This window comes from Cimex lectularius, unplaced genomic scaffold (genome assembly GCF_000648675.2).
Source record: "Cimex lectularius strain Harlan isolate CLEC.00 unplaced genomic scaffold, Clec_2.1 scaffold49, whole genome shotgun sequence".
In the NCBI taxonomy this organism is placed as follows: domain Eukaryota; kingdom Metazoa; phylum Arthropoda; class Insecta; order Hemiptera; family Cimicidae; genus Cimex; species Cimex lectularius.
This window is the reverse complement of record NW_019392644.1, coordinates 129,335-146,148: the sequence shown is the minus strand read 5'-3', so window position 1 is coordinate 146,148 and position 16,814 is coordinate 129,335. Positions and strand designations below refer to the sequence as shown.

The 16,814-nt window shown below is 32.5% G+C and overlaps 1 protein-coding gene across 1 annotated transcript in view; it reads right to left on the bottom strand.

Moving 5' to 3' along the window:
• LOC106670093 overlaps positions 1 to 9,060 on the bottom strand; it is a 295,520-nt gene extending 286,460 nt beyond the window's left edge. Inside the window, exon 1 of the mRNA XM_014400108.2 lies at positions 8,785 to 9,060. Coding sequence (XP_014255594.1) covers positions 8,785 to 8,836 — 52 coding nt within the window. The 5' untranslated portion in view covers positions 8,837 to 9,060. The remainder of the gene's footprint in view (positions 1 to 8,784) is intronic.
• Positions 9,061 to 16,814: the final 7,754 nt, after the last annotated feature.

Here is a 16,814-nt window from a genome sequence, read left to right as displayed (position 1 = left end):
GTTGATGTATGTATTTCAACACCTTATTTCATCTACCAAATCTTTTCTTTTATCAACAAATTTTAAAAACCTAATATTTTTATATGATGCACTTCTAGTCTAGTATTACATAGGGAAACTAAAACTTATTGTTCGATTAAAGCTAAGCGAATTCTACAAATATAAGATTTTATACAATTGGAATTATTTATTTTATACATTTAAATTGGGTGTATTTTTTTATAATTTCAAACGCTGGTTCAATATTTTTTAAGAAATAACATTATTTTAAAACGCGTAGATAACGGATCTACCAACTGAAGAAGCCCATAGGAAAATTAATAATGAATACCATTTTATTTTTAATAACGCTGAAGTTGAGGTTTTTCATGATAAGCGAAGGAAATTATAGTAGTATCTTCATTTTATCATTTTATTCATTAAGTTGTTGTTCATTCAATTAGTGGAATAGTTAAGCACGTGGAAACAATAACAACCATTTAGTTTTTTACATCGTAAATATTTCGGGACTCCTTGACCCCTCATCAGCAATAACCTTTCACAAGCCTTAGAGCACAACCTTACAACCTTCCAAGCTTCGTACTTTAAGTTTTCTGTCAGTCTGACTTGACTGGAAGCCGGCTGCTCATTGGTTTTAATGAACAACATTCTTTGATAAAATCAAAGTGCTCTTGGGTAGGATTAGGAGACAGAATTGCGGTATGAAGATGGTAATGGGATGTATAGAAAAGTCAGAATTGTAAATGGTATCAGCATGGGTTCTAGAATGCTCCCTTGAGGTAAGCCGTCTGGTATTGTATTGATCTCACTACATATCGCCGCCGAAAAAACAAGAAAGTTCGGTTACACATAGATACAAATTTATATTTAATTAGGCGTGAATATTTCTAATTCTTGTAACTTTAATGTGGAGTCGAAATTTGTTGAATCAAAGAGAACCTCAGTAACAGAAACATCCTGGATATTTGTAGAAAATTAAATATAAAGTATATCCTGTCAAAAGATACTTATTAATTCAATAAAAGAAGTTTTTTCTATTCATTATAGTGTTAAAGTTTGTGTATTTCGGGATCTTAACGTTAAAGAAAAATAGAAGTCACGAGAGTTCAAGTGGTTAGAGCAGCGGCGTATTGAGACGAAGGTCGTGGGTTCGAATCCCGCTCATGACACTAACTTTTTCATGTCAACCAAAACCTTACATAAAAAGGTTAATTAATTGAAAGAAGTATTCTGGTCAATCAGACCATTAAATAAATGGATTTTTTAAAAATGGTAAAAGGGATATACATTTTTTTTAATTGGTTGCTTTTTATATGCGGGTGCCTTTGCTTTGTACGTGGACAAAGTTTGAAGGTAAAATTTACATTCAATTTATCTCGTAAGTTGGTCACTCACTCTTTTCTATGAAAACAAGCAGCCTTTAAAAGATGTTTTTTCCTTTTGATGAAGCACTAAGTTAAACAAAGGTTCAGCAAATCCGTTGCAAGAAACGTGTAGATGGAGAGAAATCGCATGTGCCCCATCGGCACCGGCGGGAGGTAAAGTAGCAAAGTCTTTACTCTTACAAACTATCCGAGGACACGCAACAAGCCCAATGGCTGTTCGCCACCGCATTAACACCTGCACACAATAAATTCAGTCTCAGGGCCTTGATAACTTATTTACCAATCTTTGCCGTTATGTTATGAATCAATTTTTTCCATAGTTCTCAAAGGAAAGCGGTTTTGAAAGTGGGGTAACGAAGTCATTTGTCTGAAATGGGTTTTGACATCTGGTCTCTGATCAATCAGCAATAAACTCGACAAGTTTATCTTAATAATACATAAACGTTTAGCGATTAAATTACAAAAAAATAAGCATAATATAGAACACGAATTTATTAGGAAATATGCAAAACGTAAAAATTTGATGAATGGCACTTACTGCATGGAAATTAACAAAATGAATACCGTATATACTTTTTCTCTTAAATCACAAAAAAATTACTTGCTACATGCAAAGTGCCCTAATCAAATTAACATATTGAACTGAAAAAAAATTTTTAAAAAGACACTTTATTCAGACAAATATGATTTCCTGTCGTAAATCTAATCTTTAATATAATTTATTTTCTTGATTAATCAACAATTAATTGTCATACTGATTTTAAAATTCATGTGAAATGTGTCAAAAAAAGCTTATTCTTGACATAGAACTGCAACTAAAAAAGGTGATCAATACAATTAGTGAAAAGCAGATCATCGCTGAAGATAGCGTGAAGAATGAAACCAGCGATAATACACCATAGTAAATTAATTCCTGCCATTCAGGAAAGTTTTTACATCGAACTGCCCAAATATATCCAAAACCACTTTACAATCCTTTTTTTCAAATTCTCAATTAAAATCCGATGGGATTCTAACAGAAAAGCTTTGGCGTGGGGAATACGAGTTGGATGGGCTAACCACTCAACCCCCAGCGAGAATAGACGGACCGAGTAAAGTGATCAATGTTGATCATTTCACATGTCTTCATCAATTCGCAGACCAACCAAAACCACTAACTTGTAGTGAACTCATTGTTTAAATAATAATACTATTTACCGTATTTAACGGCCGCTTGTCTTGCGTTTAAATAAAATTATTGTTTATTTGATTCAACAAAAATAGTTTTTAAATATCTAACTGGATTTAATTTATTTACGAGTAAATACGTTTTTGATTTTCATTCTTGTTTTTGTGCCAGCGTCGATGGATAGCTCTCCGAAGGTATGAATCTTTGAAGATTAAACATCTTCACCCGGTTAAGAATAGGCCATGCGAGGTTGACACACGGACACTTACTTCTGGGGTATGTAGAGAATTTTTACTCGATTGAAGGGTGTCATCCCTTGACTCGTATAGAGAATAAGAAGGAAAGCCACCAGGTATGTAAAATTGAGCTTGTTCACAATAAGAAGTCTTTGCGTCTCGAGTTCAATTTTTTTGGAGCGAACCGGGTTGTATATTTTGGATTGAATACGTTACTTCGAAGATATACCTTTTGCGTTTCGTTTTATCTATATGTAAATAAAATATGTGATGTGAGAAGGCCTGGAATATTAAGCATAATTGGATTTATGTAAATCAATCATTTAACCAATCAACTTTTTTTTTACTCGGTAAATACACATAAACAATGTATTATTCAAATTGGAAAGTTAAAAAATAAAGATAAGTTTAAATGAGGAAAATATACAAGTAAAAATTAAAAAAGGTATTATTTATTTTAAGAAAAATAGCAAATCTACACATATTTATTTTTATTATATTAACTTTGAAACTAGAAAATATTAACCGTATACTTTTAAGAGTTTATATTGTTATTATCTTAACAAATTTAAGATATTTCAGGAAGGTCCGTACATCTTTATCCTTAACGAAGTAAAACTTTATCAATTGTGAAATTTCTGGATTATTAGGTAAAGTAAAATGCCTTAAGGAAATTGCACCAGAATATACAAGTAAGTTGGCAGAAGGGTAGAGGAGGGAATCCTTTTTGAGGCTTAATTAAAACTTCGAATAGCCACTCAAGCCTTAGGGTGCCAAGGAAATGATAAACACTAAAAATATGTTTCCAACATATTGTTAGAATTCTATTCAAAGGAGATACCAGCCCTAGAGGCATTTTAATTAACAACCGGTGACGCTCCTAATCAAATTTTAACCAAAACAACTATTAATTTTGTTTTCTTTATAAATTTAAATATAATCAAATACGATAATATAACTCGCTTTAAATACAAAAGATTTTATTTAAGTTGGCAAAAGATTTGTTTTGTTCCCTTCTGTGAACTGTAAGGTTTCTAATTACTTTGTAGGAAATCAGAAAATATTTTGTTAGTTTTACTTACTACTTACTATTATATACTATTTATTACTTTTTTACTCAAAAAACGTTGTTATATTCTGTGTGGTTTATATCAAGCGTAAATCGTGCGTGCGTGCGTGCGTGTGTGTGTGTGTGTGTGTGTGTGTGTGTGTGTGTGTGTGAGAGAGAGAGAGAGAGAGATTTGGAAGAGGCATAAAAATAAAAACTAACATCTTTATTTATGACTTCTATTAATTATATTTAATTTAAATTACTTTATGGCCATTAACTTTTAACAAATATTGAAGTCATTAGTATAAGTCAAAAATCAATATTATTAAATTATTTAAATTATTTTTTTAAGAATAAATTTGTTGAATATAACATTTACCATGTTTTATAAATGACTTTGTACCATGTCAGCCGTTCTTTACGTTATCCTCCCAAACGGTTTCCTCTGGTATTGCCATTGGTCCTATTGGTCGAGCAGCATTTGATGGAATTGACCTTTTGGTCGGTTCTCAGAAAGCGGATCATAGTGAAGGATTTCAACCCTATCAAAAGCACAGCATGATGATTGTTGACGAAACTTGGAAGTGGTTAATGAACTTTCATTTGCCATTCGCCATTAACTCTGTCGAAGTGGATTGTTACGTAAAATCAATGTTGGGCCTTCGTCAACAGCCTTCAGAGAAATGACTTGTTAAAATTTTGGAATGTCTTCCCGCAACGAATGTCAATAAATAAAATAAAAATGTTAATAATGTCCTACGAGGTTTACTGTAGATGATTTTCAATTAAATGGTTAATTCGCTTCTTGTCGGCCCTTTAAACTTTCAACCAAAACCACCTGTGGCACACCTTGACTGTTTCTTTTAAAAATATATTATTTTTTATAAAACATTAGGTCAGTAGATAGACAGAAGGTAGGAAGGTTGCAGATAGATAAAAAACAGTGAAAGAGAGAGAAAGAAAGAGAGATAATGGAAAATGGGATAGGGAGGTAGAGAGAAAAAGGGAAAGGGGGATAGGAAGGGAGAGAGAGAGAGAAAGAAAATAGGGCACAGAGAATCTGAAAAATTTGAAAAAGCGTGTGTAAAGAGAAAACAATGAAGATATAATTAAGAGTAATAGAGAGACAGTCAGGTAGACTGAGAAATAGAAACTTGAACAAAAAACGTGGGATAGACAATGAGAGAAACCTGGGAAACGAAATTAATAGAGAAAACAAGTAAAAAAGAAGCACAAAATGAAATGATCCTGAAAAAAAGAGAAAGAGTGATAGAAAGAACAAGCGCTAAAGGTAGCGATAGTGAAAGATAAACAGAAAGAGAGCGAACATGTTTTATGAACGTGATCTTTCGAATATTACATGAAGATAATTTGATGGAAAAATGAGACCTAGACGCTAGGTTTTCGGCGCGTAGGTCATCAATTTTCGCAAGACGTACCTGTCGCTTTGGTTAAGTATAATTGCGGCACCGTGAATGTGGAAATTTTTTTAATTTTTATAAATAATTGTATAACTTTGTAAAAAGAAACATTAATTCTTATTAAATAGCACTACAGATATAGAGCACTAATAAAAAGAGTGAGAGAGAGAGAGAGAGAGAGAGAGAGAGAGAGAGAGAGGATTTGTTGCTATTTGTTTCCTTAAACATTCCGGAAAAAACAAAAGGAATAAGGTTATGTTTCAAGCTTTCGATTGGAGTTTAAATATTTTTATCGAAAGCTGACAATTTGTGTGATTTCAATGGAGATACGGATGATAGACCGAGAACGAAGCTGGGTTTTACGGCGCACAGGTCATCAGTTTTGGCAAGACATACCTGTCGTGATGGTTTAGTATAATTGGGGCGCCGTGAAAGTGGAAGTTTTTTTAAATTTTTGTAAATAATTGTATAACTTTGTTAAAAAAAACATTAATTCTTAATAAATAACACTATAGAGATAAAGCATTAATAAAAAATAGATTGATAGGCAGAGAGAGAGAGAGAGAGAGAGAGAGAGAGAGAGTGGAGGTGAGTGAGAGAGAGGTGATGAGGGAAAGAGTAGAGGTGAGGGAGAGAGAAGAGAGAACAAACGCAAAACATAGCGATTGTGAAAGACAAAAAGAAACAATACATGAAGATGAATTTGCTGGAAAATTGAGACCTCGACGCCGGCGCGTGTTGCCTTTTCATTTGAAACGTCGTTTGTTAACCTTTATACAAATGTATAATAAACATGTTCAACTCACAACAATAGCAGGTAATTACTCTTTATTATCCATACTGAATCAATTTTTAACGATTTTCCACCACGACGTTTTATTCGTTTGATTCCATCTGCGAATTACATAAAGCCAACAAAATAGCGTACAATAATAGACCGTCTATTTCTTTTATTTTGTATTTGTTTATTTTTTATTTTATTTTTAAAGCAAAATACTTGTACAAAAACAAAGATCTACGCTAAATAAAGCTCTTTTCTTTGCAAGATTAATAAAATGTAATTACTTTCTCAGTTTCTTTCCATCATAGAAACATTTTATTTGTTAAGACATTGGTTCACATTAGATTTATTATTGGTAAAGGATAATTAAAGTTTTCTTTTATCGCGATATAATGTTGATCAGATTAAGTTTCATATAGGAAATTGTACAGTCAAGACAAACTGTTTCAAATCGAAAATGTTTTATTTGCCAGGAATAACCCTATTCAGGGAAAACTGTAAATGTGTCCTTTAAAAGGGATGTAAACTTTGACGATTAAAGTCAAGTATCAGAACTGTTAAAAAGCCAAGCACTCAAATCCGCCGTAGAACGGGCTTCACCTATTCTCACAGACTTCATAAAACCGAAATCTGAAAGTCGTCTACCTTCCACAAGGGAACACGCAACAGAAAAACTAACTGTTGTTTTTATCCTGAAGTTAATAAATATAAACGTTTTCTAAATGTTTAAATTTAAAAAAAAAACAAGAAGAAGATGACGGTGAGGGTACTTAATAAGTACAATTCCCGATGTTAAAGTGGAACAGCCCTCCTGAATAATCTTCTAAGATTGTAATCAATTTTTTTTTCAATTGTAGACTTGCTTTATCAACTGTTATATACATTTTTAAATCTTGCAATTGCCTTAAAATATAAAAAAACTTTTCACAATATATAACATTGCTTTAAGCGTTTGTTAATGTATCGCATACAATAAAATGAAAAATATTTATTTCTAGTCTGGAAAACAAAAATTGCATACAAAAGTGAACAGACTACTTCCATTTTTTAATTAATTAAATAGTTGTGATATCTCTTATTGGCATAAGACATAAAATTTGCCCTGTACTGATTTAAAAAAAAGTTTTTAAAATGCAATAAGGTTTAAGGATTCAGTAGGAATGTATTATATAAAAACTGATTATTGAAAATAATATGTCTGGGAAAAGTATGATTGCATATTTTGAAAGTCTAGGAAATCAAATGTTATCCCTTGACATAAAAGGGGTGAAAGTAACTCGGAACGGAATCTCTCCAGTAATAAGGTTATAAAAATTCTATTTCAAACATAAGCATCGCCCGTAAATATAGCAGAGGAGCTAAAGGAAAACGGAATAGATTTCGCCTCCCGTCTGAGGCCGCGATACTCGTGAGGCCGTATTTTCCTGCAAAAACTGATGCGGCGGTTTATATTGATTGGAGTCGTAGGAAAGCCGGAAGAAAGACGAAGAAATATACGGAAGAAGAGGAGCGGACACTGGGAATCATCCCAGTGCAGTTCAGCCATCTCATCAGAACCCAACCCACTTATGCTACTGACACGTCATCTTCAATGCTCGCCCACCCCTTTTCTTTCGAAAGCTTTTTCCCACCGTCTTATCAACTAAACCTGACGAAATTCTGAGAAGTGTTCTCACCTATAGAATATTTTTTTTTAAATTTCTTTAACATCTCATATAAACAAAAATTCGAATACTTCGAGTTTAATTTACTTGGATAATGGAAACCCTTACAAACTGTTTAAATAATTACATTTTTGTAATTTGTTCTTTTATTATTACTAATATTGATCAAATACATTACTGGATCATGCTAATTGTGCCTGGTCATTCTTAACCATCCCAAGTTTTAGAAGTATAAATTATTTTTTTCCTGATCCTGTCACAGACTTCATTAAAATTGAAATCCCTAATCTGCCAGAACTTTCTCAAGTAATACGAATTTATCCTTATAAAGCGTTTTCCATTTGATTGCTGTCCGCCCATGCTCGCTAAATCTTTCTAACAGGATAAAATTTTCGAAACTAATTTTAAATAAAACAAGAAGCGACAACAGAGCAGGTGATCTAGTACCATCAAACTGTTGGCAAATAATTTTACACCACTTCATGCCTTTAGTTATGTTTATATTAAACTGTTAACGTTAGTAATTTCATCTCCTTTCATCAAAGAGTACAGACCAATTTAAATTCTTTTGACGAGTTTATTTTTCCATGGAAAATAAATTGGTATGAGTTAGTTAAGGATGATGTTTTGAAAGTAAACAAAAAAATTCTTCTCTAAAAACTAGAAACATGTTGTTTTAATTAATTTATATCATTTTATATCTTAACTTGCACAGTATCACATTCAAAAATGAAAAAATGACGTAAATTGAGCGTCTTATCTGGCAATCATGGTCAACATGCATTCTCCATCCAAATTTAGTAGATATAAGATAATACAAATATTTACTTTACGGTGAGAAACAATTGTTTTGTTTCTTCTACAGACAATAATTCAGAAATAACAATTGCTGAGAATAAGTATCATATATTTGATGTGTTTTTTTTTAATAGAAAAGTAAAATAATAACACATTGACACAAAGCATATTTCTTAAAATCTTTATAAATAAGGGTTTTGTTTAAATTGTACAAAAAGAAGATATAAAAATAATCTGACGTTTAGGAGAATTTTGTAAAATTGCAAATTTTTGATTTTACCTGTGTATATCTGCAGTACGCTCCAAACGAGACAGAACGTTCTGTAATCCATGTTTTGCCCTTATTTGTTTGATTATTTGTGAACGTATTTTGAAAAATAGCCCTTAGGGGAAAAAAGTGGGAAAACGGAAATTAAATTTGCCCTTTTTCGACCGTTTTCCTCATTCTTCTATTTCAAATTCTTCATTTGTTTCGATACAGAGAGCGGCCATGTGAGGCGAAAAGATCGCGGATCTGACTGGGAGGTGAAGGGTGAAAGGGCGCCGTTCTCTCGCCCGCAACCTGATCACCACTAAACCTTTAACTGCCCTCCCGTTTTCATAAAGCCACCCCTCCCGGAGGCCAGACAACCTCGGCCACCTCCGGTTACCATCGTGGATATTGATTCTCTTCTATTTTTTAAATAAATATTTCTATCTTCTTTTGAAACTTGGTTTCCGACAATTTTTTAACCTTTGGGTGATTAAGTTTATAGGATAAAATAATTTTGTATTGTGTCTCGTATGGCGTTTAGTTATTTCTCTGATATAACTGTAATTCACTAAGCAAAACGATTTTTTTTTTAATTCTTAACTGGAGTAACTCTACAGATGAGGATTTTATTTTTCTACCCGTAATTTTTTTTATTACAGGTGGTTACAAAAAAAAATTGATCTTAATTTTAAAAACGAAGATATTGCCGGTACCTAATTTGGTATTCATTATTTCATACAGAAGGTCGTGGTTTCTAAACCCGCACTTGGTACTAATTTTTCTTCTCGACCTAAAACCTTAGATGAAAAGAATAATTAATTGGAACTGTTTTATTCATTGATTTCCAATTACAAATTTACTTTTTTAATATTCATGGTGGATAATGATAACAATAATTAATTAAGGTTTTTAGTTGAGATAAAAATGTCAATGGCACGAGCGGGATTCGAACCCACGATCTTCGGCTTGATACGCCTCTTGACGGTTGAGATGAGAAGTTGGTGACCGAGTGGATCGAGGTCACGATAGGTCAAGTGGTAGAGCAGCGGCGTATCAAGCCGAAGATCGTGGGTTCGAATCCCGCTCGTGCCATTTACTTTTTATCTCAACTAAAAACCTTAATTAATTGTATGTTATTAATTGGTCAAGCGGACCACGAAACTAGTGAATCTGATAACAATAATATTCAACTTAATTTATAAGATAAATGATCGGTATACTTTATTGTAATAATTTATTCAATTTAAATCGAAATTCGTCCCAAAATATAAAAATTGGTCTGAACAGTCAGCAACCTATGCGGTTCGTCTCCCCTGAATGACACCTCTCTGAGCAGTCCTGCTGTCGCGGCCATGTGATTAGGACATTGAAATAAGATATTCCCATGCCTGCGGTTGCTGCTGAGAACACGAGCATAAAGGGTCTTTTCTTATCCTAAATCTGTTGATGTAGTCGTTGTTTCTTCCGTGCCTACCAAGAATAAGCCTGGTACGCCGGATTCCATGGGGAGAGAAAGTTTTTATTTATATCAATTTACTGAGTGGATTTAATTTATTAGTTTTCAAGTAGAAACCCCGAGAAATATCTAATACTGTAGGACAGTGTGATTGAAATCTGATTGTGAATGTAATTTATTAGCATGAATGGAGTCGGCCTTACTCAATTACTCCGAGGAATATCGAGTACTCGGTGGCAGTGTGCATGCTAAATAACTTGATGTAATATAAATTTTTATATTTGCATCCTTGAGTAAAAACGTGTGGTGTATAGTGACCGTTAGTTAATGATTAAATGGAGATCGTGAGATACGGTCTGGTGTGACGTAGGTTTTAGAAAAACATTTTCGTTGTCGTGCCTACGTTTCGATATTTATTGAGATCATCTTCAGGGCCCAACGTGTTTGCTTTCTCTGTAGATGTGTCATTCTTGCGTGTCGTATTGAGAATACCCACGGGGATGAAAAGAAATTATTTAACTTTATATTTATTTATAGTTTTTTTATACATATTTCACACAATAATGACACAAACTCAAACAAACACTATGAGTGAGTACGAATACTTTGATTGAGTCTAAAACTTCTAGCATTGAGGAAATTCATTTTTTTCACATCCTACATTCATTTGTATAATTTATTCAATTTTTATCAATCCCAGGCACTGAAGATGATCTCAATAAAGATCGAAACGTTGACACGATAAAGAAATTGTTTTCCTAAAACCTACGTCACTCCAGACCGTATCTCACGATCTCCAAATAATCTTAAGTAAAAGGTTATCCCTGGCAACAAGAAACGAGAGAGAGTCGGTTACTTTGACACAAAATCATTATTGACGTGAATGTCTCCATAAAAATAAATAAGAACATTGAATAAATTAGAATATTTTTGTAGTTATTTTGTAATGAACACTTGAATTTTTTAAAAATTGACATTAAAAAAACACCTGCATGTCTATGGCACAAACGATACCGACTTCAATGTTGTTGATGGTATTATTTCAAAAACCAATATGGAAGAAAATAATTTTAAAAATTTTAAAAATATGGGACCGTATTTAAGTCTTAAACAATTTTTAATGCCATAAACCAAGGTTAAATGAAAATTCCAGAAAACTCTAGTTCGTTAAAAATTGTGACAATATCTTTCATAATACAGACATTTTAAACTTATAAAAGTTTATTGAAAAGCGTTCTCAATAAGACGGTTTTATATTAAAATATTCCTTGGCTTTAAAACGAGGGAAATAAACCAGGCGAAAACTGAGTTCCATGATCAAATCGTCCTCATTTCCGTAAACTAATTTCTATAAGAATTGAATTTTACTGTAATTTGGTAGTTACCTCTTAATCCAACAGACCAAGTCAGCGAGGACAGGGAGACAAAAATGATCAATAATAGGCAAATTATAAAAGCATATAAATAATCATGCCATGGTACGCAGTTTAAATAAATAAAACTGTTTAATTGGTGGAATGATAAAACTACCTGGACTGATAGTCAAACGTAAAAGAAAACTATTATATCGAACAAAAAATATGAATATTTTATTTAGAGTTCCAATCTTTGTAGAGCTCATTAGACAGGTGAAAAAAAGAAGACTAATTGCTGGGTTCTCAGAGCTTATGATGCGTCAGGGCCTAATTTATTACAAATTAAAATAAATACACAGTAACAAACAATATTTTAATTCTACTGTAATGAAAAGACTTGTCATTTTAAACAATTTAATTGGTGATCAAATTGATTATACGCATTCATGTCCTTAAAGGAGAACAGGATCCAGGAAGAGTGTTAAGAATGAACGGTTTCGTCCCTTAAGAAAGGTTCTGTTTGCAAAATTGTTTCATCGACTGGATCCCTCTTCCCACTAGAAAATTATTCTTGAGTATTGGCGGTAAAAGAAGATCTCTGGGTCATTTTTGTGACTCCCTTCGACCGATACTGACCACTTTTTCTTTACTTAACTTCATCCCACGCAACGCCTTTTAAACAAATTCTCTCGCCTACCTTCATTTTGATTTGTAAAATTTTCAATTACAATCATATTATTATAATTATTTATTAAAACCACAAACCCTCCATCTTATCCTTCTTTTTTTTCTTATACTACTTAGAGAATTTATTCTTGGTTCTTCTTTTCACTATAATTGATTATTATTATTCCAAACAATTAAAAAAATACATTTATTTGTTAAAAGGAATGTTAATGTAATTCTTCGTTAACTTCTGTTGCGTGCTTTTAGTGAACGGTAGAAAATTAATGTAAAAAAAGAAATGAAATGAAAAATAAACTCACTTTCTGTTGCTGTTCAGTGCCAGAACGAGTGGTTCGAGTTGGAATAAAAAGGAAAAGAGTGTTCGACGATGGGAAGGGATGGGAAACCTTTACATCCTCTGGGCACACTCCAGCGAGAGCTTCAAAGGGTGGAATCGCCATGACGATCTCGAGAGAATTAATAAAATTAAGTATTTTATTTCCGCTAACGATCTGCAGAAACCACGATTTGGTCGGGCCAACTGATCAAACAAACTGGGCAATTAATTAATATGTTCACTCTCCGACTGCGATACAAGGACTAGGCCGGTCAAAGCAAAGTTGGGCCGAACACCGGCCTCCGGGTCCAGAGTTCAAAGAGCGTAAACAGCTTTTCAATATTTACCTTTCTCATTGTAATCTTGAGAAATGGCATTACCTTCATGCATACACATTAGTATTTTTATATAATATTATAGTAATTCATTTGAACTGTTTTAATTACAATGATTTTCAGTATTAAAACTTAAGATTTTTCTTCGTTTACTTACGTTTTTTATTACATTTTTTACTCATGTAAAAAAATGTAATAAAAAAGCTGAAAAAGCGATTTACAAATCCTTTAAATTCGTAAATTAAACCGTGAAATATAGCTTTGCTAAGGCAAAGAAAATAAGCTAGAAACCTTTTTAAAATGTATTTTTACGAGATTTAATAATGTCCTTTATTTCCAGAAGTCTGCTTCGTGACCAGGAATAATTAAAAAGGGAGGAAGGCGAAAAAAAGGAGCTTTTCGCCGAAGTGAAAACTGATGGCACAATTACTTTAAGCGTCGTGAGGTACAATTTGCTGAGGTAATTTCTTACGGTGGAAAGAAAATTTGACATTAGTTAAGCACAACTAGACATCCATTTAGATTTTCAAGTTAAACTTTGTTGATCAGGTTTGGTACGCATCGAAGGTCCCGGTACCGAAGAGAACTTTTCAAAGCTAATCGTTATATTCACTAATTTCGTGGTCCGCTTGGCCAGTTAATATCTTTCAATTAATTAAGATTTTTAGTTTAGATAAAAAAGTCAATGGCACGAGCGGGATTTTAAAAATGAAAATTGAAAAATGGCAAAAAGGAGGGAAAATTCAAAAGGTGCGGTTGAGATGGGAAGTTGGTGTCCGAGTGGATCGAGGTCATGATAGCTCAAGTGGTAGAGCAGCGGCGTATCAAGCCGAAGAACGTGGGTTCGAATCCCGCTCGTGCCATTGACTTTTTTATCTCAACTAAAAATCTTAATTAATTGAAAGATATTAACTGGTCAAGCGAACTACGAAAACTAGTGAATTGAAGTAAAGGTTTAATAGAGCCCCTGGAAGGAGAATAATTATTTGCCCTTAATATGAGTATAAATATATTATTATACCTTAATTAATTGCTAATCTTTATATTGTTTATACACGCACATCGAGAAATGAATTCTGCAGTAAAAAAGTATTTAATTTAAAAAAGATTAGTCGGTACGTTTGATTAAACTCGTTATCTATTATAGTATAATAAATTTTATTAAGGTTAGCAGAAGTAAGTCTGACATAGTTAGAAATGAAATAGTGTATTTTTCTTTAATAAAACTGACTAATAGTATTCAATTTCAATTTATTCGAGACGTTATAAATGCAAAACATACACATACCAAGAAATGAATTCTGCATGAACAGAAATTTAATTTAAAAAGAATTAGACTGAAAGGAAGTGAGGAAATTTGAAAAAAAGCTTGTTATTTTTTGATAAAACCTCTTCTTAAAAGAAAATATATATATATTTTATTATCTATTATAGTGTAATAAATTGTATTAACGTTCGCAGAAGTAGGTGCATCGTAGTAAGAAAAGAAATAGTTCATTTTTCTTTGATAAAACTAACAAATGTTATTCAAACTCGATTTATTCAAGGCGTTAAAAATGCTAAACCATAAATACTGATCTGTTGTGCGTTATGGTTGATATAGAGCGCCTGAAAATGAAAACTCCCCGTTTCCGCTTCTTTTTTCTCTCTTTTTTCAGCGACTCACAACGATAATAAATAGTTATCTATTATTCAGTAAGATAGTTTTCTATTCAATAGAACCAAAAGAAATAAAACGAATGAAGTATAGACTAATATCTCTCTTTAAATTCTACGATTTTATATTAAATATGTTTTCGTTGAAAGAGATCTGGTGATATATTGGATGAAATATCATTTCTTTAAGTATATTTTATGTTCACACTTCAAATTAAAAGTTAACCAACGCTTTTCACACCCGTTTAAATAAATAAAGTTCAATAAAATCTTTTTAAAAAAATACAGTAAAATAAAAAAAGATGTTTAGTGACAAGTGATTTGCGGTACAAATTGTTAGTTGTGGGGACTCAAAATTATCTTTGAGGGAAGATTCATGCCCGTTCTATTTAATTGAAGACAACTCAGTTATGGTTCGGGGCGATGGGTTGCCGGTGGGATGGGGTGTTTGTGCTCGGGGGCGGCTGAGGCACTTGTTGAAGAAGTGGCCTGGCACGAGGCCAAACCACCTTGTTGTAGGGAATATGGTTTGGTTCTGTTATCACTACCAGATGCTGTTTATCAGAGCTTCCTCCCATCCCAACAGCAGATAACACAAGCTGACTAACTGTCTTTCCGACTCCCTGAGGGCAGATCTTGATCCTCACAGACCGTGTCCTCTTATCTATCCGGCCACAATTACCTTTCGGAACAACAGTACTCCTAAACAATTATGCAACTTATTCACTGGCCTTACTTAACTAACACAACTCGAGATTCGCATGTTCTCCGTGAAGGGAAACTGTTACTTACATTTGACTACGGTCCTTTTTAAAAAGTATGGTTCCTACTCACATTAAGTTGTTTTGCAACGATCCGGATTTCGAGCCTTTTAGCTCATCGTCAGGTTGAAGGGTTTCCACAAACACGTCTCTCAACGGGAATTGCAGAAATGAACCCGCTGATACCCCCGCCAACGCGACGTTCCAATGAGGAGCTGGGTTTCTAATGGCGCTCAATTTGAACGTGCGAAAAGCGGGAATTATAACACAAATAACAAATGTAATAGTAAGTACTGTAAGAAAATAATTGTAAATTAGTGATTAAAGTTAAAAAAATTAAAAAAATAAAAAATACAATAATTAGAATAATACCTTAATATTATTAAAGTATTATAAAAAATAATAACAATTAGAATAATTAGTTTAATTATTTGGACGTTTAATATTATTTATATACATATTTAAAATGGGAGGTAGATCAAAATTGGTTATATTATTAACGCATTTATCACCATGTTCAATTTCACATTTTTTAATTTCAAATTTCTAAAACCAATCTAGTTCTCTTCCTTTGTTGAAACTATGTAACACTGTTGCATTTAAAATTGAATTGAAATTATTCCGAAAATTTGTTCGACTTAGGCAATGTTCTTTTATTCTCGTTTTTATTTCTCTACCGCTTTGACCTATATATTTAATATTACAGTAATTACAATTGAGTTGGTGAACCCCGCTTTTTGTCAAGTTGTCTACCTTGTCTTTAGGTTTTGAAAGGATGTTTTTTAGTGACCCCGTACTTCTATAAGCTATTCTAAAACCTTCTTCTTTAAAAATTTTATTAACTTTTTCCGATAATTCACCAATGTATGGCAAACAACGGAAACCTAATGATTCATTTATGGTGGGGTGGCTGAGTCCTATTGTTGATTCATTTAAAGTTAATTTTTTTCTTCTTTTAACTTATTACCTATCAATAAATATTTCTTGATACCCGTTGGTTTTAATAGTATCTAATTCTTTTTTATAGTTAGCAGGAGTTAATGGAAGTTTTAACATACGGTCTATGAGCCAAATGAAACCAGAAGCCTTTTGAGACCATGGGTGGGAAGAATCCGCTGGAATCATAGTGTCTGTAGTTGTGTACCTATGTACGGTAAATATAACTAACTGTACATTTTAACTTATTAAATATTTACAACGATTTTTTCCCAAACTTGATGGATTGGCCAACATCATCCGTTTATTTACAGTAAATATTTGCATAACAAAAATTAATTTTATATTGTTAAATATTTGCGGTTTTATTTAGTTTTCAGTTAGATTTTGAGTTTTCTATATACTATCTATTGATCTATCTATTAAAACTAGATTGGTTTGAGAAATTTGAAATTAAAAAATGTAAAATTGAACATGGTGATAAATTTATTAATAATGTAACAGATTTCGATCTGCCTCCCATTTTAAATATGTATATAAATAATATTAATTGTT